This window comes from Oncorhynchus gorbuscha, linkage group LG08, assembly GCF_021184085.1.
Source record: "Oncorhynchus gorbuscha isolate QuinsamMale2020 ecotype Even-year linkage group LG08, OgorEven_v1.0, whole genome shotgun sequence".
Taxonomy (NCBI): domain Eukaryota; kingdom Metazoa; phylum Chordata; class Actinopteri; order Salmoniformes; family Salmonidae; genus Oncorhynchus; species Oncorhynchus gorbuscha.
The window spans coordinates 48,548,929-48,574,518 of NC_060180.1; the positions used below are offsets into that span (position 1 = coordinate 48,548,929).

Below are 25,590 nucleotides of genomic sequence, written 5' to 3' on the forward strand. Positions count from 1 at the left end.
GGAGTCCCTCCAGAAAACGAGCGAGCAACGCCGGCTCGTTCCAGTAACTGGAGGCAGCAAGAGTGCGAAACTCTATAGAGTAATCGATCACCTTGACATAGGGAAGCCAGGGCCCTGGAAGCCTCCTTCCCAAAAACTGAACGATCAAAAACCCGTATCATCTCCTCTTTAAAGTTCTGATACTCGTTAGTACACTCAGCCCTTGCCTCCCAGATAGCTGTGCCCCACTCCCGAGCCCGTCCAGTAAGGAGTGATATGACGTAGGCGATCCGAGCTCTCTCTCTTGAGTATGTGTTGGGCTGGAGAGAGAACACAATATCACACTGGGTGAGAAAGGAACGGCACTCAGTGGGCTGCCCAGAGTAACACGGTGGGTTATTAACCCTTGGTTCCGGAGACTCGGAAGACCAGGAAGTAGCTGGTGGCTCGAGACGGAGATTCTGAAACTGTCTTGAGAGGTCGGAGACCTGAGCGGCCAGGGTCTCAACGGCATGACGAGCAGCAGACAATTCCTGCTCGTGTCTGCCGAGCATCGCTCCCTGGATCTCGACGGCTGAGTTGCGAGGATCCGTAGTCGCTGGGTCCATTCTTGGTCGGATCCTTCTGTTATGCAGGTGAATGAGGACCCAAAAGCGACTTAACAGAAACAGAGTTTATTCCAGTCTTAACAAAAAACGATTAATCCTGAATTCTTTCACTGGTAATGTCCAAACAGGAATAACTGAAATCCTCTAGTCAGTAGAGGGGAACAACAGGAGATGCGACCACAGACTGCAGGTCGCTTCGGGTTGGCGCAGGCCGTAGCTGATAGAGACACCTGCTCACACCCAGCATCTGAAGAAGGCAAAAACACGACAGGACGGAACAAGGACACAGTACAGCAAACAAGGATCCGACAAGGACAGAAGCGGAAACAGAGGGAGAAATAGGGACTCTAATCAGAGGGCAAAATAGGGGACAGGTGTGAAAGAGTAAACGAGGTAGTTAGGAGAATGAGGAACAGCTGGGAGCAGGAACGGAACGAGAGAGAGAGGGAGAGAGATAGAGAGAGGGAAAGAACCTAATAAGACCAGCAGGGGGAAACGAATAGAAAAGAAAGCACAGAGACAAGACATGACAATCTATGACAAAACATGACAATAGTACCCAAAAAACACCCGTCTCAACGTCAACAGTGAAGAGGCGACTCCGTGATGCTGGCCTTCTAGTAGAGTTCCTCTGTCCAGTGTCTGTGTTCATTTGCCCATCGTAATCTTTTATTTTTATTGGCCAGTCTGAGATGTGGCTTTTTCTTTGTAACTCTGCCGAGAAGGCCAGCATACTAGAGTTGCCTCTTCACTGTTGACATTGAGACTGGTGCTTTGCAAGTACTATTTAATGAAGCTGCCAGTTGAGGACTTGTGAGGCGTCTGTTTCTCAAACTAGACAAAAAAGAAAAAAAAGAAATAGTTCTTCCTGACTGTATGAAATAACACTATCCTGCCGATAGAGTGTATATAATCCCAAATCTAATATAGATTTTCTGGGCTAGCAATGTAAGAAATAATACTGCAAAGTTTCCTATTGACTAGAAGCGAGGCAGCCCTCTCTGTCGGCACCATCAGCACTTAATGATTCTCTACCCTATACACTACACTATACTTAATTGTTTTGTTACATAAACTGAAATTAGGTGAACTATTAGAAATTTTGCATTGAAGAAATGGCAGAGCGATTTCTGCATAGTGCATCTTTAATTATTAAGCAAGTGAGGAGTTTTTGAGAGAGTGTGGAATTTAGTCAAGAAAAAAATTCATTGTTTTTTTATACCTGAGGCGTATTTGATCTAATATAGGTTAAGTAATGCTTAGGTTGTTATGAGCATACTGATAATAAGTGTGTTGCACGTGACATTCTGGTAAATTGAGAAAAAACACAATTCATTGAATTGTCCCTGTTGAAATTCAAGGCGTCTATGCATATTCATGAGGCTAGAATATCATCTCACTCTCCATTGAATACATGCGGTTGACGTCAACACCCTTATCGAATTTTGAAAGTATATTCAAATAACGAGATGTATCCTCCAATCCAGAGAGAAATGGGCGGGAGCTTGACATCCCACTGTTCCGCTCTATGGACAGCGAATCCCATTGTTAGGGCGGAGTCACAAGCATCTTGTCATTATGTCCAGGATCTCTGATAATATTGCTAGCCAGACAGTTATTTGTTAATTTTTTCGCGAAGTCATTGGTCGATATTTGTACAAAATATTCATTTTCTATCGCTTGATGTTGTTATGGTAGTTGCTTTTTAAGTGAACGTTTTACATTTCAAATCGTAGACCGAGGAATGAGTGATATTAATTTAAGGAATAACATGTCGCTAACATTAGCTAGCTAGCCAAAGTAGCTAACGTTAGCTACTGTTATTATCTAGCTCTTTGTTTTGACTGTGATGGTCTGATGATGTTGAATAGCTTGGAAAGCTGCTGGGGCTCGATATAGTATTCGTATGAACAGACATATTATATTTTAATGGGTTGTTAAACAGTAGTTAATGTGTAATACCGTTACTTCTGTAACGAGTGGAGGATACATGTGGTTGTAAACTAACAATAGTAAGTTTACAAGCTAGCTTCTATAGCTAGCTAAACAACGAGGGGCTGAGAAGAGGACATGGGCAATTGTCTCAAATCGCCGACGTCGGACGATATATCTTTGCTTCACGAGTCTGACAGAGGAAGTTATGGGGACGCAGACGCGGATTTGGAGCCACCTCCGCCTTACCAGGTCAGACTTGATATTAATTTAGCTAGATAGTTGTATTAGTTATTTAGCTAGCAAACGTTAGCCAGTCACTGGTATGAAGTAGGGTTATGATAATTGACAGAATCATGCAAAACCCAGGGTAGGGGGCAAATGCTTTGAACATCTTGGGAATCTGGTCAAAACATTTTCTGATTATTTAGCTAGCTGGTTGATGTAATTTCTTTTGTACTCTTCCAGACCTGGGTTATGACTCATTCATCTAGCTCGGTAACGTTATAGTTTAAAGTTGCTGTCAAATGTATAGTTTCAATTTGACTTCAGATTAGCCCGAATGAAATATTTAAAGACCAGGGGAAATAATAGGTTTTGAGAAATATATATTTTACCTTTATTTAACAAGGCAAGTCAGTTAAGAAGGAATTCTTATTTACAATGGCGGCCTACAAGGGCCAATTGTGCTCAGCCCTATGGGACTCCCAGTCACGGCCAGATGTGATACAGGCTGGATTCGAACCAGGGACTGTAGTGACACCTTAGACTATGCATTGCCTTAGACTATGCATTGCCTTAGACTCCTGCACCACACGGGAGTCCATAGTGCATTAAAATGATTATTTTCATAGCTAGGTATTGCAACTGATTATGGGTCTGAGTTTTCATATTACAATAGTTTAACAAACCCAGTTACACAAAGGAAAAATCATACACGCAGCACTTTTGTTGCCCAAATGCTTTTCAATCTCACAAAAGTGTTCCTAACAGGCTTGCCAAGAATGTCCAGAATGGGCAGTTTTTGTCAACTGCTTTATCCACGGCAGGGTGGATAACAGTACAACAGTATCTATGGGCTTAAAAAGCCTAAATGAACAACTTTAGCTGACATGAAATTTCTGACAAGTTAGAAATAGCTCTCTAAGGTATGTAATGACTAACATGACAAAAGGAACTGATGATGCACCGCCCAGTTTCAAAATTGCACCCTGTGCATTCTACTATTACAACTAGGTGTCATCTGGCATCAACTTTATCAATTGAAACCAATATAAGCCCAGCCACTCTTATAGGCAGGGTGAAACCGAGCTAGGAGGGGGGGCCCATCCCACCTCACGCATACAGTGATTGATAAAACACTGGGTTGTGCAATCAGTCCAGTTGAATTGGCCTGTTTATTGACTCTCCTCTATATGTGTGTCTTTACTCCAGGAGCAGGCGCACATGCCGGTGTACCACCCCACCCCCAGCCAGGCCCGCCTGGCCACCCAGCTGACTGAGGAGGAGCAGGTCCGTATCGCCCAGCGTATCGGCCTCATCCAGCATCTTCCCCGGGGCGTCTATGACGGAGGCCGGGACGGCTCCGAGAAAAAAATCAGAGAGTGAGCATCTGTATACCACTGTTTTTTATTATTTGATGTTATTGATAAAGATCACTGATCATGTGACCTAACTAGGTAAAACTTCTGCCCTAGCTGTAACATGTAACTGTGTTTTTAACATAACTAGTGCCCATGGTTTTTCCTGGTCAGGTAATGTGCTCAGGAAATATATACGACAGACTCTAATTAAAACTACTATTCATAATTGTATATAACCCATTTTCTAGGTGTGTGATATGTATGATGGACTTTGTGTACGGGGACCCCATCCGGTTCCTGCCCTGTATGCACATTTACCACATGGACTGTATAGATGACTGGCTGATGAGGTCCTTCACCTGCCCCTCCTGCATGGAGCCTGTGGATGCTGCCCTGCTTTCCACCTACGAGACCAACTGACCCCTAAGACAACCCTACCCCATTATGATGAGCTCCGCAAAGCTGCACCCATATACACACACACACACACACACTACAACCATCACAGACTTCTTACAGCGCCACCTCCACCAGCCCCAACAAATACATACACACGCTGCCCTCCTCCGCTTTTAACTTTGGGATAACGAGTAGCATGGTGTCTTGGTCGGTGATGACATAGAGAGAGAGAGACTATGCGAACACTAGTGATTAACAATGAAAAGACTTTGACCCATCCGCCCATCACCTGGAACTGGCTCTGAACTGAACAGGCTGAGTCATGGAGGACATAGGAGGACAAGCATGAAAATATGTTTGTGTGTCTGTGGTGGACTGGGTTCCTGAGCCAGCTGTTGAATACAGTAGGCCTGGATTGGTGATGTTATGGTGGGAAGGAGGAGGAGGGGGCTGTTACCGTAGTGATGGCTCACTGCAGTTCCACTTGAGCAGGTCTCGGTGGTATCCCATCCCAGCATTTTGTTCACCATGATTAGTAGCTGAAAATGGGATTGGATAATTCTCTGTCGTCTGAATTTGGCCACCAGGAGGTATCCTATCAGATTCCTCTAAAAGCCACAGCTGGCAACACCATGACATGACTCATCTGTCTTCTAAAGTCTCCAAATCCTGCACTCTGAATATGGCTTAGTAAGGGTAAAAAAGCCCCAGGAAAGCCGGCATGGTGGCGTAATAATCGGTATCTCTCTATGGACTGAAGCTTACCCTGTTTTAGTGTTACAGTTGCAAAGTAAAATAAGTTACAGAGCATAGTATTCTTTAGGCTTACAACAAAGTAACTATAATATGCACATACACAGTGCAGAAATCACCCAAAGTCCATCCTTTATTAGACTATGTACTACATGCATTGGCTTTTGTTTTGCCATTCAGATTTACCATTCGAAATAGCTCCACTGCCATTCCGAATGGCCTAAAGAAGTGTATGAGCTGTATGTCAGTCACCCTGTGTAAGGTTCATATGTTTTACTTTTAGAGGATTAACATAGCTGTCAGCCAATGTAAAGGGCTCGTTTGTGCATGTGGTGGAGGATCAGTCTAGAAGTTAGGAATGCTTGCACACACATTAAATCTGATCCCGAGATTTGCACTTTACTTATAGGACATTAACGGAAGCATTATGTTAATATATATCTATATCTATAACCTTGCACTTTTCAATATTATTTATTATTTTTGCAGCACAGAAGTTAGGATTGATATTGATAATGGTATCAATGCTACCATTGGTCACTTATCACATTAAAGAAAAGCTCAATAGCTGAATATATATTCATGAATTGTGTGATTCAGTAGAGTGAGTCTCTGCTTTGTTTTGCTTGTCTTGATCCTAGCGTGTGTTTTTGTGTGAAAGTGACTGGGAGGAAGGGAGACATTAAGAATAGTGGAATTTCTTCCCTTAAGTACTTAGCTTACTTATCTGTATTTTCAGTCTTCTCCCACAGTCAATACATCATTGTGCAAAAATACGTTCTGGCTGTTTTTACATACACTATGATTTCCTTTTTTGTTTGTCGCTTTATATATATATATATATGTTTGTAACTGCTGCTGTGGTGAATTATTTCCGTTAAATGTTTAGTTTATATTATAATTGATACCCTTTTCTGTATTTATGTTTGCACTGGTGGAAAAAGTACCCAAATTCATACTTGAGTAAAAATAAAGATACCTTAATAGAAAATGACTCAAGTAAAAGTCACCCAGTAAAATACTACTTGAGTAAAAGTTCAAGAGTATTTGGTTTTAAATATACTTAAGTACCAAAAGTAAATGTAATTGCTAGAATATACTTAAGTATCAAATGTAAAGTATAAATCATTTCAAATTCCTTATATTAAGCAAACCAGACGGCACCATTTTCTTGTTTTTTAAATTTACGGATAGACAAGGGCACACTCAGACATAATTTACAAACAAAGCATTTGTGCTTATTGAGCCTGCCGGATCAGAGGCAGTAGGGATGACCAGGGATGTTCTCTTGATAAGTGCGCGCATTGGACCATTTTCCTGTCCTGCTAAGCATTCAAAATGTAACGAGTACTTTTGGGTGTCATGTAAAATGTATGGAGTAAAAAAAACATTATTTTCTTTAGGAATGTAGCGAAGTAAAAGTAGTCAAAAATATAAATTTTAAAGTACAGATACCCCCAAAAACTTCTTAAGTAGTACTTTACACCACTGGATGTTTGTATATCTCCTACCTTTAGATGTATTGTTTGTCATTGTGTTTGTAGGAGATAAAAGTTTTGGCCATTAGAGTTTACACTGGTTTTGACTATGCATCTGCAAAACTCTGTCCCAGAGATATAAAGTGCAAGAGGGAGAAGATTTACAGTGCATTTGGAAAGTATTCAGAGCCCTTGACTTTTTCCACATTATTCTACAACAGATTACATCTGAAAAATCCCCCATCAATCTACACACAATAACCTGTTTTCTCTTTGTCATTATAGAGTTAGACATTTTGCAAATGTGTGTGTATATATATATATATATAAACAAAAACCTTATTTACAGTTGAAGTTTACATACACCTTAGCAAAATACATTTAAACTCAGTTTTTCACAATTCCTGACATTTAATCCTAGTAAAAATTCCCTGTCTTAGGTTAGTTTGATCACCACTTTATTTTAAGAACGTGAAATGTCAATAATAGGAGAGAGAATGATTTATATCAGCTTTGATTTCTTTCATCACATTCCCATTGGGTCAGAAGTTTACATACACTCAATTAGTTTTTGGTAGCATTGCCTATAAATAGTTTAACTTGGGTCAAACGTTTCGGATAGCCTTCCACAAGCTTCCCACAATATGTTGGGTGAATTTTGGCCCATTCCTCCTGACAGAGCTGGTGTAACTGAGTCAGGTTTGTAGGCCTCCTTGCTTTTTCTGTTCTGCCCACAAATGTTCTATTGGATTGAGGTCAGTCCTTTGTGATGACTTTGTTGTCCTTAAGCCATTTTGCCACAACTTTGGAAGTATGCTTGGGGTCATTGTCCATTTGGAAGACCCATTTGCAACCAAGCATTAACTTCCTGACTGATGTCTTGAGATGTTGCTTCAATATATCCACCTAATTTTCCTCCCTCATGAAGCCATCTATTTTGTGAAGTGCACCAGTCCCTCCTGCAGCAAAGCATCCCCACAACATGATGCTGTCACCCCTGTGCTTCACAGTTGAGATGGTGTTCTTCGGCTTGCAAGCCTCCCCCTTTTTCCTCCGAACATAACAATGGTCATTATGGCCAAACAGTTATATTTTTGTTTTATCAGACCAGAGGATATTTCTCCAAAAAGTACGATCTTTGTCCCCATGTGCAGTTGCAAACCGTAGTCCGGTTTTTTTAATGAGCGTCATTTCAGGTTATGTCGATACAGGACTCGTTTTACTGTGGATATAGATACTGTTGTGCCTGTTTCCTCCAGCATCTTCACAAGGTCCTTTGCTGTTGTTCTGGGATTGATTTGCACTTTTCGCACCAAAGTACGTTAATCTCCAGGAGACAGAATGCATCTCCTTCCTGAGCGGTATGACGGCTGCGTGGTCCCATGGTGTTTATACTTGCGTACTATTGTTTGTACAGATGAACGTGGTACCTTCAGGTGTTTGGAAATTGCTCCCGAGGATCAACCAGACTTGTGAAGTTCTACAATTTATTTTCTGAGGTCTTGGCTGATTTATTTTTATTTTCCCATGATGTCAATCAAAGAGGCACTGAGTTTGAAGGTAGGCCTTGAAATACATCCACAGGTACATGACTCAAATGATGTCAATTAGCCTATCAGAAGCTTCTAAAGCCATGGCATCATTTTCTGGAATTTTCCAACTATTTAAACACAAGTCAACTTAGTGTATGTAAACTTCTGACCCATTGTGATACAGTGAATTGCAAGTGAAATAATCTGTCTGTGAACAATTGTTGGAAAAATGACTTGTGCCATGCACAAAGTAGATGTCCTAACTGACTTGCCAAAACTATAGTGTGTTAACAAATTTGTGGAGTGGTTGAAAAATGAGTTTTAATGACTCCAACCTAAGTGTATGTAAACTTAAACTGTAAATAAGTATTCAGATCCTTTGCTGTGAGACTCGAAGTTGAGCTCAGGTGCATCCTGTTTCCATTGACCATCCTTGAGATGTTTCTACAACTTGATTGGAGTCCACCTGTGCTAAAGTCAATTGATTGGACATGATTTGGAAAGGCCCACACCTGACTATATAAGGTCCCACAGTTGACAGTGCATGTCAGAGCAAAAACCAAGCCATGAGGTCAAAGGAATTGTCCGTAGAGCGCCGAGACAGGATTGTGTCAAGGCACAGATGTGTGGAAGGGTACCAAGAACACAGTGGCCTCTATCAGTCTTAAATAGAGGAAGTTTGGAACCACCAAGACTCTTCCTTCAGCTGGCCCCCAACTGATCAATCAGGGGAGAAGGGCCTTGGTCAGGGAGGTGACCAAGAAGCCGATGGTCACTGCCAAAGCTCCAGAGTTTCTCTGTGGAGATTGGAGAAACTTCCAGAAGGACATCCATCTCTGCAGCACTCCTCCAATCAGTTATTTAGGTTAGAGTGGCCTGATGGAAGCCACCTCTCAGTAAAAGGCACATGACAGCCCGCTTGGAGTTTTCCAAAAAACACCTAAAGACCGTGAAAAACAATATTCTCTGGTCTGATGAAATCTAGATTTAACTATTTGGCCTGAATGCCAAGCATCACTGCTGCAGGAAACTACAGGGACTGGGAGACCTGTCAGAATCGAGCGAAAGATGAACGGAGCAAAGTGCAGTGATCCTTCATGAAAACCTGCTCCGACACGCTCAGGACCTCAGACTGAGGCCGAGGTTCACCTTACAACAGGAGAGCGACCATAAGGACACAGCCAAGACAACGCAGGAGTGGCTTCGTATAAGTCTCTGAATGTCCTTGAGTGGTCCAGCCAGAGCCCGGACATGAACCTGATCTAACATCTCTGTAGAGAACTGAAAATAGCTGTGTAGCGACGCTCCCCATCCAACCTGACAGAGCCTGAGAGGATCTGCAGAGAAGAATGGGGGAAACTCCCCAAATACATGCGTTTCAAGGTTGCAGCATCATACCCAAGAAGACTGGAGGCTGTAATCGCTGCCAAAGGTGCTTCAACAAAGTACTGAGTAAAGGGTCTGAATACTTATGTACATTTTATTTGATTTTTAATACATTTGCCAAAATGTAAGAAACCATTTTTGCTTTTGTTATTGTGGGGTATTGTGTGTAGATTGAGGGGGGGGGGACAATTGAATCCATTTTAAAATGAGGCTGTAATGTAACAATGTGGGAAAAGTAAATGTTTTTTTTCCATCTTTTGCTTCTTTTTTTTGTTCAGGAATCTGAAAATAAATGTAATCTTGATTTTTGGAAGGCCAAACAGCCCCTATATTGAATCTGTATAAAATAAACCGGAAAGCACACACTTGGGTAATTCCTCAATTATTAGTGTTCTGAGACTGTAATGTCTTTTTGTTACACCAGATGGTAGTACAACACTGTACAACATTTCCCCTTTAAAGCTAGCTCTGTCAACACAGTACATACAGTATATTTTGCTCCTTTGTTGTTGTTTTTTGCTGTCATTATCATGGCCATGGTTTTTGAAAGTCTCTTGCCATAGGCAGCCCTATTCAGATTTGTTTTTACGCTAATTGGTCTTTTGACCAATCACATAAGTTGTTTTTCAAAGCTGATCTGATTGGTATGAAGACCAATTTAGTGAGAAGAAAAAAAATCGGAATTAGGCTGCCTGTTGAGACATGGCCAGACAGTTTGTACAAAGCCAGGCATTTATGGCCATGATCTGTGCTTTTACAAAAGGGATTGGCAACATGCCTGTTCGTTCCTCAGATTAGGTGTTTGACCGAGTTAATCGGTGTGATCAGTTTAATTTAGCAATGTTTCAATGGCATCACCTGTGAAAGCTTAGGCTAGCGGGGCTAATGTCATGATACGTAGGCAAGTTTACATTAGGCAACGTTAAACAAAACATGGGCTCTGTCAAAATAATGACTCTTGTTGCAACATGCTAACATGTTTGTACTTTTCCTTGAAACTTAATACAATCATGATAATATATGCCATTAAGCAGACACTTTTATCCAAAACGACTGCATGCATACAATACACCTAATCAGATTTTCTATGGCAACAGCCAGTCTTTGTTGCCCTTTCACTAGTAGTTCCGACCAGCATTAGAAAGGTTTTTGGGTGCAAGGTCTCAGAATGTATTCAAATCTTATTTTCACGAAGGAGCTTTATTGAAGGACTTTATTGTTGCCTTTTGGGACTAACGCTTTGATATATGTACCTGCACTACATGTGTATATATAGGGGATGAGGTGTTTTTATACAATATAAAATAGTCAAATTATTAGTTACACCATGCAACTTTCCCAAAATAACTGGCATACAATAGAAAGGCCAGTGTGTTGATTCTATTTTTTAGTATTGCAACCCTGAAGTACTCAAAAACTACAAGCTGATCTTGTACGCTGTCTGTGGGCTCCCTGAGAAATAATTGATGCCCTGATACCTGCAGGTTGCATTTTGTGCTCAACCATACTAAATCATAGGTTTCACAAAGTTAAATGACTTTAAATCATGATGTAAGATGATCAGGTACGTGGCTTTTTTTGCGAGATATTTGTAACCTATAGTTTGTCGTTGCTATGGCTTGTACATTCCGTGGAAGGTGACCGGCATAGAGCACTTCACCTCTGCCCTGGCGATCTCCGACATGTCCTTGGCGTTGAGGATCAGCATGTACCCTGACCTCTGGGCCCCGGTGGCCACCACAGTGGTCAACTGGACACCTGTGGGTCATTGGAAAACCACACGGATTGTTAGAAAACGGCCTGGACTCATAGACTAGACGTAACATATTACATTTCATATCAGGGAATCTCAAATTAGTATGATATGTTATGTTTGGTATGGTTACATAAGACAGAAGGTTACTTAACCCTTTAACCTAAACCTTAACCCCTAGCCTAGGTAACGTTAGCCACAACATATTGAAATTAGTAACAAATCATACATATTGCATATTCATAGCATATTGTATGCATTGCAATTCGTAACATATCATACGAATTGTAATTCATACCATATTATACGAGATGGATGATGGACATCCACAAATTAATACACAACATATCATACTAAATGGAGGTAGACAAATTTACATTTACTATGTCTACCCCTGAGTCCAGATTTGAAAATACAGCGCCCACCAAATTTTACAGTAACTCCACTTTTGAGCAAATTTTGCTTAGAACATTTTTCTACTAAATTGAAAATACCTTGTCCCTGGATAAATAGCTAAAGTCTCTTAAACTCTCTTCCTAACACTAACACAAACAGGATACTGGATATGTGTTTGCCCTGCACCATACCTGTAGGCATATGTGTAGTTCTTCTCACCGTGCTTCTAATAGTTGATTTGAGGGAACTCAAAGGCTTGGCGAGGCCCAGAGAACAGCGCTTCAGGCTCCTGCCAGATGGTCCCGTCAGAACACATCACTGATGTTGCCGTGGTGTACGGCAGGCAGATCAGGTTCTATCCCGGAAGTGCTCTAGATGTACTTCCGGGTTGGAGCGAGTGGTCGCATCGGCACTTCGCTCCCGCGGGTAGTATAACTTTTTCATTACATTTCATTATATTTCATTATAGCACAACGGTTTGATTTGTCTAATCTTAGCAATTTCTTCTCAGCTAGCTACATAGCCGTCTTTGTATCAAAGATAATTGCGTAATTCTCGTATTTCGCCGTCCTAAAGTAGTCTTCACTAGCCAGCTAGCTAACGTCCACTGATTAGCTGCACGGGAGAAACTATTACACTCAACTGAACGACTTGATTAGTGTAGTGTTAGCTAGCTACATAGCTGTCTTTGCTGTCTTCGTATCTTCGTATCCAAGATAATTGTGTTGTTTAGGTTTAGAGTGTGTAGTCTTAGAGTGATTATCTTAATTTACCGAGGTTAGCTAGCCAGCTATTTGTCGTCCTTAATGTAGGAGACTCTGCTAGCTAGCCAACGCTAGCCAACGTCTTCTGAATAGAACTCAACAACCCGGTCGCATTCACAGGTAGTATCACATTTTCACTTCATTTCATTACAGTACAACGGTTTGATTTGTTTGATCGTAGCTAGCTACATAGCTAGCTACATAGCCGTCTTTGTATCAAAGATAATTGTGTAGTCTAGAGCGATTTTCTAGGTTCGCTAGCCAGCTATTGTCGTTCTTTTAACGCAACGTAACGTAAACAACACTGCTAGCTAGCCAGCTAGCCCCCGAATAGCAACACTGCAGAAACTATTACACTCAACGGAACGACTTGATTAGTGTAGTGTCAACAACGCACCCACTGCCAGCTAGCCTACTTCAGCAGTACTGTATCATTTTAATCATTTTAGTCAATAAGATTCTTGCTACGTAGCTTAACTTTCTGAACATTCGAGACGTACCACTTGTCATTCCAATCTCCTTTGCATTAGCGTAGCCTCTTCTGTAGCCTGTCAACTATGTGTCTGTTTATCCCTGTTCTCTCCTCTCTGCACAGACCATACAAACGTTCCACACCGCGTGGCCGCGGCCACCCTACTCTGGTGGTCCCAGCGCGCACGACCCACGTGGAGTTCCAGGTCTCCGGTAGCCTCTGGAACTGCCAATCTGCGGTCAACAAGGCAGAGTTAATCTCAGCCTATGCCTCCCTCCAGTCCCTCGACTTCTTGGCACTGACGGAAACATGGATCACCACAGACAACACTGCTACTCCTACTGCTCTCTCTTCGTCCGCCCACGTGTTCTCGCACACCCCGAGAGCTTCTGGTCAGCGGGGTGGTGGCACCGGGATCCTCATCTCTCCCAAGTGGTCATTCTCTCTTTCTCCCCTTACCCATCTGTCTATCGCCTCCTTTGAATTCCATGCTGTCACAGTTACCAGCCCTTTCAAGCTTAACATCCTTATCATTTATCGCCCTCCAGGTTCCCTCGGAGAGTTCATCAATGAGCTTGATGCCTTGATAAGCTCCTTTCCTGAGGACGGCTCACCTCTCACAGTTCTGGGCGACTTTAACCTCCCCACGTCTACCTTTGACTCTTTCCTCTCTGCCTCCTTCTTTCCACTCCTCTCCTCTTTTGACCTCACCCTCTCACTTCCCCCCCTACTCACAAGGCAGGCAATACGCTCGACCTCATCTTTACTAGATGCTGTTCTTCCACTAACCTCATTGCAACTCCCCTCCAAGTCTCCGACCACTACCTTGTATCCTTTTCCCTCTCGCTCTCATCCAACACCTCCCACACTGCCCCTACTCGGATGGTATCGCGCCGTCCCAACCTTTGCTCTCTCTCCCCCGCTACTCTCTCCTCTTCCATCCTATCATCTCTTCCCTCCGCTCAAACCTTCTCCAACCTATCTCCTGATTCTGCCTCCTCAACCCTCCTCTCCTCCCTCTCTGCATCCTTTGACTCTCTATGTCCCCTATCCTCCAGGCCGGCTCGGTCCTCCCCTCCCGCTCCGTGGCTCGATGACTCATTGCGAGCTCACAGAACAGGGCTCCGGGCAGCCGAGGAAAACTCGCCTCCCTGCGGACCTGGCATCCTTTCACTCCCTCCTCTCTACATTTTCCTCCCCTGTCTCTGCTGCTAAAGCCACTTTCTACCACGCTAAATTCCAAGCATCTGCCTCTAACCCTAGGAAGCTCTTTGCCACCTTCTCCTCCCTCCTGAATCCTCCTCCCCCTCCCCCCCTCCTCCCTCTCTGCAGTCGACTTTGTCAACCATTTTGAAAAGAAGGTCGACGACATCCGATCCTCGTTTGCTAAGTCAAACGACACCGCTGGTTCTGCTCACACTGCCCTACCCTGTGCTCTGACCTCTTTCTCCCCTCTCTCTCCAGATGAAATCTTGCGTCTTGTGACGGCCGGCCGCCCAACAACCTGCCCGCTTGACCCTATCCCCTCCTCTCTTCTCCAGACCATTTCCGGAGACCTTCTCCCTTACCTCACCTCGCTCATCAACTCATCCCTGACCGCTGGCTACGTCCCTTCCGTCTTCAAGAGAGCGAGAGTTGCACCCCTTCTGAAAAAACCTACACTCGATCCCTCCGATGTCAACAATTACAGACCAGTATCCCTTCTTTCTTTTCTCTCCAAAACTCTTGAACGTGCCGTCCTTGGCCAGCTCTCCCGCTATCTCTCTCTGAATGACTTTCTTGATCCAAATCAGTCAGGTTTCAAGACTAGTCATTCAACTGAGACTGTTCTCCTCTGTATCACGGAGGCGCTCCGCACTGCTAAAGCTAACTCTCTCTCCTCTGCTCTCATCTTTCTAGATCTATCGGCTGCCTTCGATACTGTGAACCATCAGATCCTCCTCTCCACCCTCTCCGAGTTGGGCATCTCCGGCGCGGCCCACGCTTGGATTGCGTCCTACCTGACAGGTCGCTCCTACCAGGTGGCGTGGCGAGAATCTGTCTCCTCACCACGCGCTCTCACCACTGGTGTCCCCCAGGGCTCTGTTCTTGGCCCTCTCCTATTCTCGCTATACACCAAGTCACTTGGCTCTGTCATAACCTCACATGGTCTCTCCTATCATTGCTATGTAGACGACACACAATTAATCTTCTCCTTTCCCCCTTCTGATGACCAGGTGGAGAATCGCATCTCTGCATGTCTGGCAGACATATCAGTGTGGATGACGGATCACCACCTCAAGCTGAACCTCGGCAAGACGGAGCTGCTCTTCCTCCCGGGGAAGGACTGCCCGTTCCATGATCTCGCCATCACGGTTGACAACTCCATTGTGTCCTCCTCCCAGAGCACCAAGAACCTTGGCGTGATCCTGGACAACACCCTGTCGTTCTCAACCAACATCAAGGCGGTGGCCCGTTCCTGTAGGTTCATGCTCTACAACATCCACAGAGTACGACCCTGCCTCACACAGGAAGCGGCGCAGGTCCTAATCCAGGCACTTGTCATCTCCCGTCTGGATTACTGCAACTCGCTGTTGGCTGGGCTCCCTGCCTGTGCCATTAAACCCCTTCAACTCATCCAGAACGCCGCAGCCCGTCTGGTGTTCAACCTTCCCAAGTTCTCTCACGTCACCCCGCTCCTCCGTTCTCTCCACTGGCTTCCAGTTGAAGCTCGCATCCGCTACAAGACCATGGTGCTTGCCTACGGAGCTGTGAGGGGAACGGCACCTCAGTACCTCCAGGCTCTGATCAGGCCCTACACCCAAACAAGGGCACTGCGTTCATCCACCTCTGGCCTGCTCGCCTCCCTACCACTGAGGAAGTACAGCTCCCGCTCAGCCCAGTCAAAACTGTTCGCTGCTCTGGCCCCCCAATGGTGGAACAAACTCCCTCACGACGCCAGGACAGCGGAGTCAATCACCACCTTCCGGAGACACCTGAAACCCCACCTCTTTAAGGAGTACCTAGGATAGGATAAGTATTCCCTCTCACCCCCCTTAAGATTTAGATGCACTATTGTAAAGTGACTGTTCCACTGGATGTCATAAGGTGAATGCACCAATTTGTAAGTCGCTCTGGATAAGAGCGTCTGCTAAATGACTTAAATGTAAATGTAAATGTAATCCCTGCTCCTCCTGGAACATATAATCAGTATATGTTGCTATCCAAAAGAAGGGAAATACAGGCACATAAGCACTTGAATGTAACAAATATGTAAATGAAACATTATTTTTTTCTAAAGCTGGAATCCGTAGCGTTTGCGATATTACAACAACAAAGACATTACTTCAAACAAATGCACCCCCCCCTCGGACATCATTGCAAGCGCAATAGAACATAGTATGTACTAAGACTTTTCTTTCTTCATGAAGCTGGATGCGCATGTCCTCCGTTTCAAAACCAGAACAAAAACAATAACGTGCTTGGGGCGACCAGTGGCACTGTTTCACCTTTTGCGGATTTCAGCTTCCATTTCAGGATTTCTGAGGTTGAGGAGTCATCATGGCTGCCTTCTTCACCTCCTCCCAGTTGGAACGCAGGTTGGCCAGCCAAAGGTAGTTGTAAACAACTCAAACCTTCCTTGGAAACAAAATAAAGAATGAGTTTTATAATCCTTTGAACAGACAGTGTTTAAAGACCATGGGCTAGGAATCATTAATCAATTCTTCTGAAAAAGGACATTGCTAACAGGCTGACTACACTGCTCGCGTTGTTGCACCGACACTGCTCGTGCGCACCAACGAGCGTCTGCGTTGCCAAGGACTAAAATAGAAGTCAGTTCTATTTCTGACGCAGATTGCGCTGGAAGTCCTGCCTTTCCCCTCTCCTCATTCGTTCATAGAAGCAAATACAAACGTGCCATCTCCTCATTGTTTATACCCATGCGGGTGACTGAAAGACAAACAAGGTCAGTGCCGGTAATGCACCTAATTTATGAAAGTTGCCAATCGCAATATAAATTCAAGAAAAGTAAAACCCTAGAAGGAGGAGAAATGACTAGAAACGATTCGGTTGACTGTTTTATGTGTGGATTAATTGGTGGAGTAGAGGACCTTGTGCATTTCAGGTAAAATAACAACTCAATGTTTATATCCCAGGAAAAATGATCTAGCAACAGAAAGCTAGCTAAATAGGACCAATTAGCTAGCAAGTGCAAGCTAGCTAGCTAGCTAAATTGCCATAAATGTTTAATGCTTTTCGACCTGTCACCAAATTAATATAATTGGTTCAGAGTTTGTTTTGATATTTTAACCTGCGTGTCGTGATGACGTTTGGTGTGGGGGGACAAAACACATTTATGCGCGATGGCGCACACGTGCAGCCGGTTTGGGTTCCATGTAAGGCAACTCACTTCAAATGTATGCCACCCCTGAAATCCCTCAGTCCATAAATAATCTAGTCAGTTATGACGTCATCACTTTTTATATACACATTTACATTTGCCAGTGTACCGACATTGCCATTGCTTATGAGAGACATTGTTCCATTACCCTTTCCATGTACACACGTCAGCCACGATAAAGCCTTGTTCCTCGTAAGTGTTGATGTGATGAAACAGGTTGACAGGAGCAGCCCTGAATTTATTTTATTTTATTTATTTATTTTTTTCACCTTTATTTAACCAGGTAGGCTAGTTGAGAACAGGTTCTCATTTGCAACTGCGACCTGGTCAACAGACTCTCCTTGTCCTCCTCCAATGTCCTTTCTGGCGATGTGGAACAACGTCTGTGAAAAGCAGGTGGGGTATGCTGAAGTCTCTTGAGACAGCACACATGCATAATTTGGTTCTCAGTGCCAACATTAGGTACAGTATGCTGTTACTGTATGTTCCTGTATATAAATGTGTCACATTTAAACCAAAGTATATTGAGTGTTTATTTCCTGACACCAAAAACCTCATTGGACTCAAAGCAATACATGTAGTTGGAGCCTCGGATGCTCCAGGCACTCAGGAACTTAAGGTTGATTTTCACCGGGGTCTCCACGAAGACAATGTAGTTCTACGACATGCCAAAACTAAGGGTGATATGGAAACCATACGACATATGACTTAGTCCAATTACACAAACTGCCACTGCAGTCTGTAACACAGGAGGCGTGTTGATGTTAGACTTTATGCTGTTTCGGGGACCTCAAGTTTGACTATAAACATGATGGACATGTTATTATGACCCACCTGTGCACATAGGAGGGCATGAACCTCTTGGCACTGGGGAATTGCACCACAGCCATAGACATTTCAATGGGGTCTGAGGAAAGAACACAAGATGCAAGCAGGGCACAAGCCTTCAGCTTGCCTTACCGTTACAGGTTCTCCTATCCAGAACATGTTAAGATATCAAGGACAAGTTGCTTACATGTTGTAGCTTAATTCAAGCCCAACCTTTCTGTGTGGGCGGAGTTCTGATGACATTGTAGGTCAGTGACGCTCCTTTTCCCATGCAGCTTCCTTTGTTGAACACTGTTCCGTGCGAGTGGGCTGTCACACCGTTGATGTTGACGCAGTCCCCCTGAGCGGAAGTGAAGTCCCTGAGGGGAAGTGAAGTCATAGTGTTATTCAGAATCATGTTATACATTATTCATGTGTTATAACTTATTGAGAAGTGCAATTTCTGCCTATAATCAGTGGACCAGTCGGTAACACTTCTGTTTTTTGAGTCAGCTGAATTAGAACAAAGAATATATGCAAACACTGTGGTTCCTAATATATTGGAAATAATGTAATACAGGGGGATGGAATCTCAATTTTGACCTTCTTCAGTGTCTCCAGTGTGTCAGTGTTGACTTTAGTGATGTAATTGGTTTCTGTGATGGCATAGTAATCTTCACCAATGGGATAAACGTTCACCAGGCAGGTATCAGTCACCACAACACCCTTGAAGTAAGTGAAAAACCTGCACGGAGAAACCCATACACAAGTTTTGAAATTGACCCGAGGCATCATCAAAATGACGTTCAGGGCATCGACCATAAAAATATACACACTGATTGATATGAAGGATCAGATACAGGCTAGCAAATAACAATTTACAGGAAATGTTACTCATCTAATATAATGGCAAACATGAAAAGTGATAATAGACACTGTGCATTCGGAAAGTATTCAGACCCCTTTACTTTTCCCACATTTTGATACATTACAGCCATATTTAAAAATGTATTTTTTCCCCCACATCAATCTACACACAATACTGCACAATGACAAAGCAAAAACAGCTTTTTAGATTTTTTTGCGCATTTATTAAACACAACTAACTGAAATAGCTCATTTAATTAGGTATTCAGAACCTTTACTTTGTTGAAGCACCTTTGGCAGTGATTAAGCCTTGAGTCTTCTTGCGTATGACGCTACAAGCTTGGCACACCTGTATTTTAGGAGTTTCTCCCAGTCTTCTCTGAAGATCCTCTCAAACTCTGTCAGGTTGGATGGGGAGCGTTGCTGCACAGCTATTTACAGGTCTCTCTAGGGATGTTCAATCGGTTTCAAGTCCGAGCTCTGGCTTGGCCACTCAAGGACATTCAAAGAATTATCCCGAAGCCACTCCTGCGTTTTCTTGGCTGTGTTAAGTGTCCTGTTGGAAGGTGAACCTTAGCCCCAGTCTGAGGTCCTGAGCGCTCTGGAGCAGGTTTTCATGAAGGATCTCTCTGTATGTGGTCTGTTCATCTTTGCCTCGATCCTCACTAGTCTCCCAGTCCCTGCTGCTGAAAAACATCCTCACAGCATGATGCTGCCACCACCATGCTTCCCCATAGGGATGGTGCCAGGTTTCCTCCAGATGTGACGCTTGGCATTCAGGCCAAAGAGTTCAATCTTAGTTTCATCAGACCAGGGAGACCTGTTTCTCATGGTCTGAGAGACTTTAGGTGCCTTTTGGCAAACTCAGAGCAGGCTGTCATGTGCCTTTTACTGAGGAGTGGCTTCTGTCTGGCCACTACCATAAAGGCCTGGTTGATGGAGTTCTGCAGAGATGGTTGTCCTTCTGGAAGGTTCTCCCATCTCAACAGAGGAACTCTAGAGTGACCATCAGGTTCTTGGTCACCTCCCTGACCAAAGCTCTTCTCCCCCGATTGCTCAGTTTGGCCGGGTGACCAGCTATAGGAAGAGTCTTGGTGGTTCCAAACATCTTCCATTTAAAAAAATGTAATAAAAAAAAAATATATATATAAACAATATTTTAAAAAATACAAATAAATATATATATATATACAGTGCCTTGCGAAAGTATTCGGCCCCCTTGAACTTTGCGACCTTTTGCCACATTTCAGGCTTCAAACATAAAGATATAAAACTGTATTTTTTTGTGAAGAATCAACAACAAGTGGGACACAATCATGAAGTGGGACACAATCATGAAGTGGAACAACATTTATTGGATATTTCTAACTTTTTTAACAAATCAAAAACTGAAAAATTGGGCGTGCAAAATTATTCAGCCCCTTTACTTTCAGTGCAGCAAACTCTCTCCAGAAGTTCAGTGAGGATCTCTGAATGATCCAATGTTGACCTAAATGACCAATGATGATAAATACAATCCACCTGTGTGTAATCAAGTCTCCGTATAAATGCACCTGCACTGTGATAGTCTCAGAGGTCCGTTAAAAGCGCAGAGAGCATCATGAAGAACAAGGAACACACCAGGCAGGTCCGAGATACTGTTGTGAAGAAGTTTAAAGCCGGATTTGGATACAAAAAGATTTCCCAAGCTTTAAACATCCCAAGGAGCACTGTGCAAGCGATAATATTGAAATGGAAGGAGTATCAGACCACTGCAAATCTACCAAGACCTGGCCGTCCCTCTAAACTTTCAGCTCATACAAGGAGAAGACTGATCAGAGATGCAGCCAAGAGGCCCATGGTCACTCTGGATGAACTGCAGAGATCTACAGCTGAGGTGGGACACTCTGTCCATAGGACAACAATCAGTCGTATATTGCACAAATCTGGCCTTTATGGAAGAGTGGCAAGAAGAAAGCCATTTCTTAAAGATATCCATAAAAAGTGTAATTTAAAGTTTGCCACAAGCCACCTGGGAGACACACCAAACATGTGGAAGAAGGTGCTCTGGTCAGATGAAACCAAAATTGAACTTTGTGGCAACAATGCAAAACGTTATGTTTGGCGTAAAAGCAACACAGCTCATTACCCTGAACACACCATCCCCACTGTCAAACAAGGTGGTGGCAGCATCATGGTTTGGGCCTGTTTTTCTTCAGCAGGCACAGGGAAGATGGTTAAAATTGATGGGAAGATGGATGGAGCCAAATACAGGACCATTCTGGAAGAAAACCTGATGGAGTCTGCAAAAGACCTGAGACTGGGACGGAGATTTGTCTTCCAACAAGACAATGATCTAAAACATAAAGCAAAATCTACAATGGAATGGTTCAAAAATAAACATATCCAGGTGTTAGAATGGCCAAGTCAAAGTCCAGACCTGAATCCAATCAAGAATCCGTGGAAAGAACTGAAAACTGCTGTTCACAAATGCTCTCCATCCAACCTCACTGAGCTCGAGCTGTTTTGCAAGGAAGAATGGGAAAAAAATTCAGTCTCTCACTGTGCAATACTGATAGAGACATACCCCAAGCGACTTACAGCTGTAATCGCAGCAAAAGGTGGCGCTACAAAGTATTAACTTAAGGGGGCTGAATAATTTTGCACGCCCAATTTTTCAGTTTTTGATTTGTTAACTGTAAACTGGGGATGATTATGGGGACCATGATGGTATGAGGGAGAGATTGGGAATTTAGCCAGGACACAGGGGTTAACAGCTCTACTCTTACAATAATTGCCAAGGGATCTTTAGTGACCACAGAGAGTCAGGACATCCATTTAACATCCCATCTGAAAGACAGCACCCTACCCCCTGGGGCATTGGGATGTTTTCTTGGACCAGATGAAAGGGTGTCTCCTACTGATGCTCCAACACTGCTTCCATCAGCATCTGGTCTCCCATCCAGGACCAACTATGCTTAGCTTCAGAAGCAAGCCAGCAGTGGGATGCAGATTGGTAGGCGACATCATTTTGACACTGTATTATTTTATTTTATTATTATTATTATTATTATTTTTATCTAAGCATATCTACTGAGCTGTCTGCGTCCTCATGACTGGTAGTTTTGTTTTTAACAAACTAAGTATGCTTTTATGCATCACTGCTACAATAAAAGATTGAAAGAAATGTGAGTCTTATTTTGTACTTTTAATAACTGCTTACATTTCTAAAGTCGACCAACCTTGTCACTAGACAAGCTAGCTACTCTAACTTGATTGATTGCCTAACATGGCTTCTTGGTGGCTAGTTATGAGGTTGGGAGATTGGGAACCTACAGTGAGGGAAAAAAGTATTTGATCCCCTGCTGATTTTGTACGTTTGCCCACTGACAAAGAAATAATCCGTCTATAATTTTAATGGTAGGTTTATTTGAATAGTGAGAGACAGAATAACAACAAAAAAATCCAGAAAAACGCATGTCAAAAATGTTATAAATTGATTAGCATTTTAATGAGGGAAAAAAGTATTTGACCCCCTCTCAATCAGAAAGAGTTCTGGCTCCCAGGTGTATTTTATACAGGTAACGAGCTGAGATTAGGAGCACACTCTTAAAGGGAGTGCTCCTAATCTCAGTTTGTTACCTGTCCACAGAAGCAATAAATCAGATTCTAAACTCTCCACCAGGGTCAAGACCAAAGAGCTCTCCAAGGATGTCAGTGACAGGATTGTAGACCTACACAAGGCTGGACTGGGCTAGAAGACCATCGCCAAGCAGCTTGATGAGAAGGTGACAACAGTTGGTGCGATTTTTCGCAAATGGAAGAAACACAAAAGAACTGTCAATCTCCCTCGGCCTGGGGCTCCATGCAAGATCTCACTTCGTGGAATTGCAATGATCATGAGAATGGTGAGGAATCAGCCCAGAACTACATAGGAGGATTTTGTCAATGATCTCAAGGCAGCTGGGACCATAGTCACCAAGAAAACAATTGGTAACACACTATGCCGTGAAGGACTGAAATGCTGCAGCGCTCGCAAGGTCCCCCTGCTCAAAAAGCACATATACAGTACATGCCCATCTGAAGTTTGCCAATGAACATCTGAATGATTCAGAGGACACTGGGTGAAAGTGTTGTGGTCAGATGAGACCAAAATGGAGCTCAACTCGCCATGTTTGGTTGAGGAGGAATGCTGCCTATGACCCCAAGAACACCATGCCCACTGTCAAACATGGAGGTGGAAACATTATGCTTTGGGGGAGTTTTTCTGCTAAGGGGACAGGACAACTTCCCCGCATTAAAGGGATGATGGGCGGGGCCATAGACAGTCAAATCTTGGGTGAGAACCTCCTTCCCTCAGCCAGGGCATTGAAAATAGGTCGTGGATGGGTATTCCAGCATGACAATGACCCAAAACACATGGCCAAGGCAACAAAGGAGTGGCTCAAGAAGAAGCACATTAAGGTCCTGGAGTGGCCGAGCCAGTCTCCAGACCTTAATCCCATAGAAAATCTGTGGAGGGAGCTGAAGGTTTGAGTTGCCAAACGTCAGCCTCAACCTTAATGACTTGGAGAAGATCTGCAAAGAGGAGTGGGGCAAAAACCCTCCTGAGATGTGTGCAAACCTGGCGGCCAACTAGAAGAAACGTCTGACCTCTGTGATTGTCAACAAGGGTTTTGCCACCAAGTACTAAGTCATGTTTTGCAGAGGGGTCAAATACTTATTTCCCTCATTAAAATGCAAATAAATGTAAAACATTTTTGAAGTGCGTTTTTCTGGAAATTCTGTCTCTCACTGTTCAAATAAACCTATCATTAACATTATAGACGGATCATTTCTTTGTCAATGGGAAAACGTACAAAATCAGCAGGGGATCAAATACTTTTTTCCCTCGCGTTATCTGGGCTAGTGAAAGCCAAATTCATAAAATTGCTTGGTGAAGCTCATCATAGAGGTCACATGCAGGGTGCTTGTCACTAGTCACCAATCATCTTAGGGAAGGTCTGAGACAGGTGCCAATGATTGCCCAAGCAGGGCATCACCATCTCTTGGTGAATGAGTGCACAGAGAATATTGGCCATTGTGAGCTCTCTTCACAGGAGAAACCAGCCAGTGCAGCTCTCCAGGACTACTGGTGGATGTGACCTCACTGGCTTGAAAACACTCATGGCTGGCATATGAGTGCAATGTGTGAGTTGGAGTACACCTCCAGAACCCAATTCAGACTACTCTCTGCCCACAGTTTTATTCTCAAACTACTGTCTATCACATTTACTCTTTCAACTAAATAAACAAACACATTTATTACTCAAATTTCCCGTTACTATGCGACTACCCACAGATAAAGAGCCTCCTTGCCAAATCCAGAACTATCCCTTTGATAGAGGAAAATATAGTTTAGATGGTCAATTATGTATACATTAATGATTAGAAACATCCATGCTAATACTATTATATTATGATTTGAAAAGTATGGGTTCTTAATTGTACTGTTACTGAAAATGTAAGCAGAAATGAATTGTGTCTGTGTCTCCTGGGAAAGTTTTAAAGCAGAGATAAGATAGTTCTTCAAACAGATAAGAATGTTTTGGTTGGATTCCATTAGCAGAGAGAAGTATATCCTTTAGGCAGGTTAGAATGTAGTTTATGAGGGGAGTGAAACTATCTCCAGGACCGAATACTACGCCATTGTAAGACTGGGAGAGGGGGTGTAACTGATGACGTCATTTTATGTCTTCTTCAGATTTAAAATGTAATGTTCTTTGTATTTTGGGTCAGTACTCATCAAGAATAAATGCTGAACTTGTTTTTTAAGACTGGTCTCTTGCTAATTCATGCAAATGATAAACTTACAACTTATCATGAATTAGAAATGAGTGCGAATTTAATTGGTTTTGACAATAAAACATAAGGGAATTAAAAATTCCTCTATCAATTTGGTCCTTCGAACCGAATCTAAACATCTCTCTCTGTGCCTGGGGGTAGTAAGCTGGAAAATCGTGCACGGACGAGTTCGACTCGTTTTACTAAAGACCTGACCTCTGAATTGAGGTTAAAAATTGAAACAGGCCTGTGTATTATCACAGAGGACAGAGAGAGTGACTAGATACAACGAACATTGCTTTCCCAGTCAGCGATAAGGTCAGTATGTTTTATTCTTGATTAAGCGGGAATGATTTAAATTATCATAGAGTGATTTAAGTTGTTCTCAGTTTAAAAGTCAACTCTACAAATAGGCTATGCTTGGAGCGACATTGTAGTTCAAAGTCCTATAGAGAACAGGGATTACTGTATAGTCCTACAGTGATCACTGTATACGGGTGAAAACTAATGTCAGATCGGGCGATGAATGGACGGGGGGGTTCTTTCCCGGTTTTTAGTAGTCGGTGTTCTTGATAGTGAAAAGTGATCGTGTGGTTGAGGTTCCGTGGGAAGAAACGGAACAGTTGATTTTATGCCATCAGCTTTCAAGAATAGACAGTGCAGGATTGGTTTTGGGACTGGCCTCGGTCCATTTGTTT

At 43.1% G+C, this 25,590-nt stretch overlaps 1 protein-coding gene and 1 pseudogene across 1 annotated transcript; one reads left to right on the plus strand and one right to left on the minus strand.

Annotated features, from left to right (window-relative positions):
• The first annotated feature begins 2,151 nt into the window (after positions 1 to 2,151).
• LOC124040899 (RING finger protein 11-like) lies at positions 2,152 to 6,305 on the plus strand. The gene is made up of 3 exons (XM_046358013.1): positions 2,152 to 2,771; positions 3,954 to 4,123; positions 4,351 to 6,305. The coding sequence occupies exons 1-3, from the start codon at positions 2,658 to 2,660 to the stop codon at positions 4,520 to 4,522; spliced, it is 456 nt and encodes a 151-aa protein (XP_046213969.1). The 5' UTR covers positions 2,152 to 2,657; the 3' UTR covers positions 4,523 to 6,305.
• Positions 6,306 to 11,262: 4,957 nt separating this feature from the next.
• Positions 11,263 to 22,031, minus strand: LOC124040661 (annotated as a pseudogene).
• Between the last annotated feature and the right edge of the window lie 3,559 nt (positions 22,032 to 25,590).

What these genes read in the sequence shown, in the direction of transcription:
- LOC124040899 (XM_046358013.1), top strand. Translation starts at nt 2,658, where the DNA reads ATGGGCAATTGTCTCAAATCGCCGACGTCGGACGATATATCTTTGCTT. An exon ending in AGCCACCTCCGCCTTACCAG is followed by an intron (nt 2,772 to 3,953) that starts GTCAGACTTGAT and finishes TCTTTACTCCAG; the next exon opens with GAGCAGGCGCACATGCCGGT. An exon ending in TCCGAGAAAAAAATCAGAGA is followed by an intron (nt 4,124 to 4,350) that starts GTGAGCATCTGT and finishes CCCATTTTCTAG; the next exon opens with GTGTGTGATATGTATGATGG.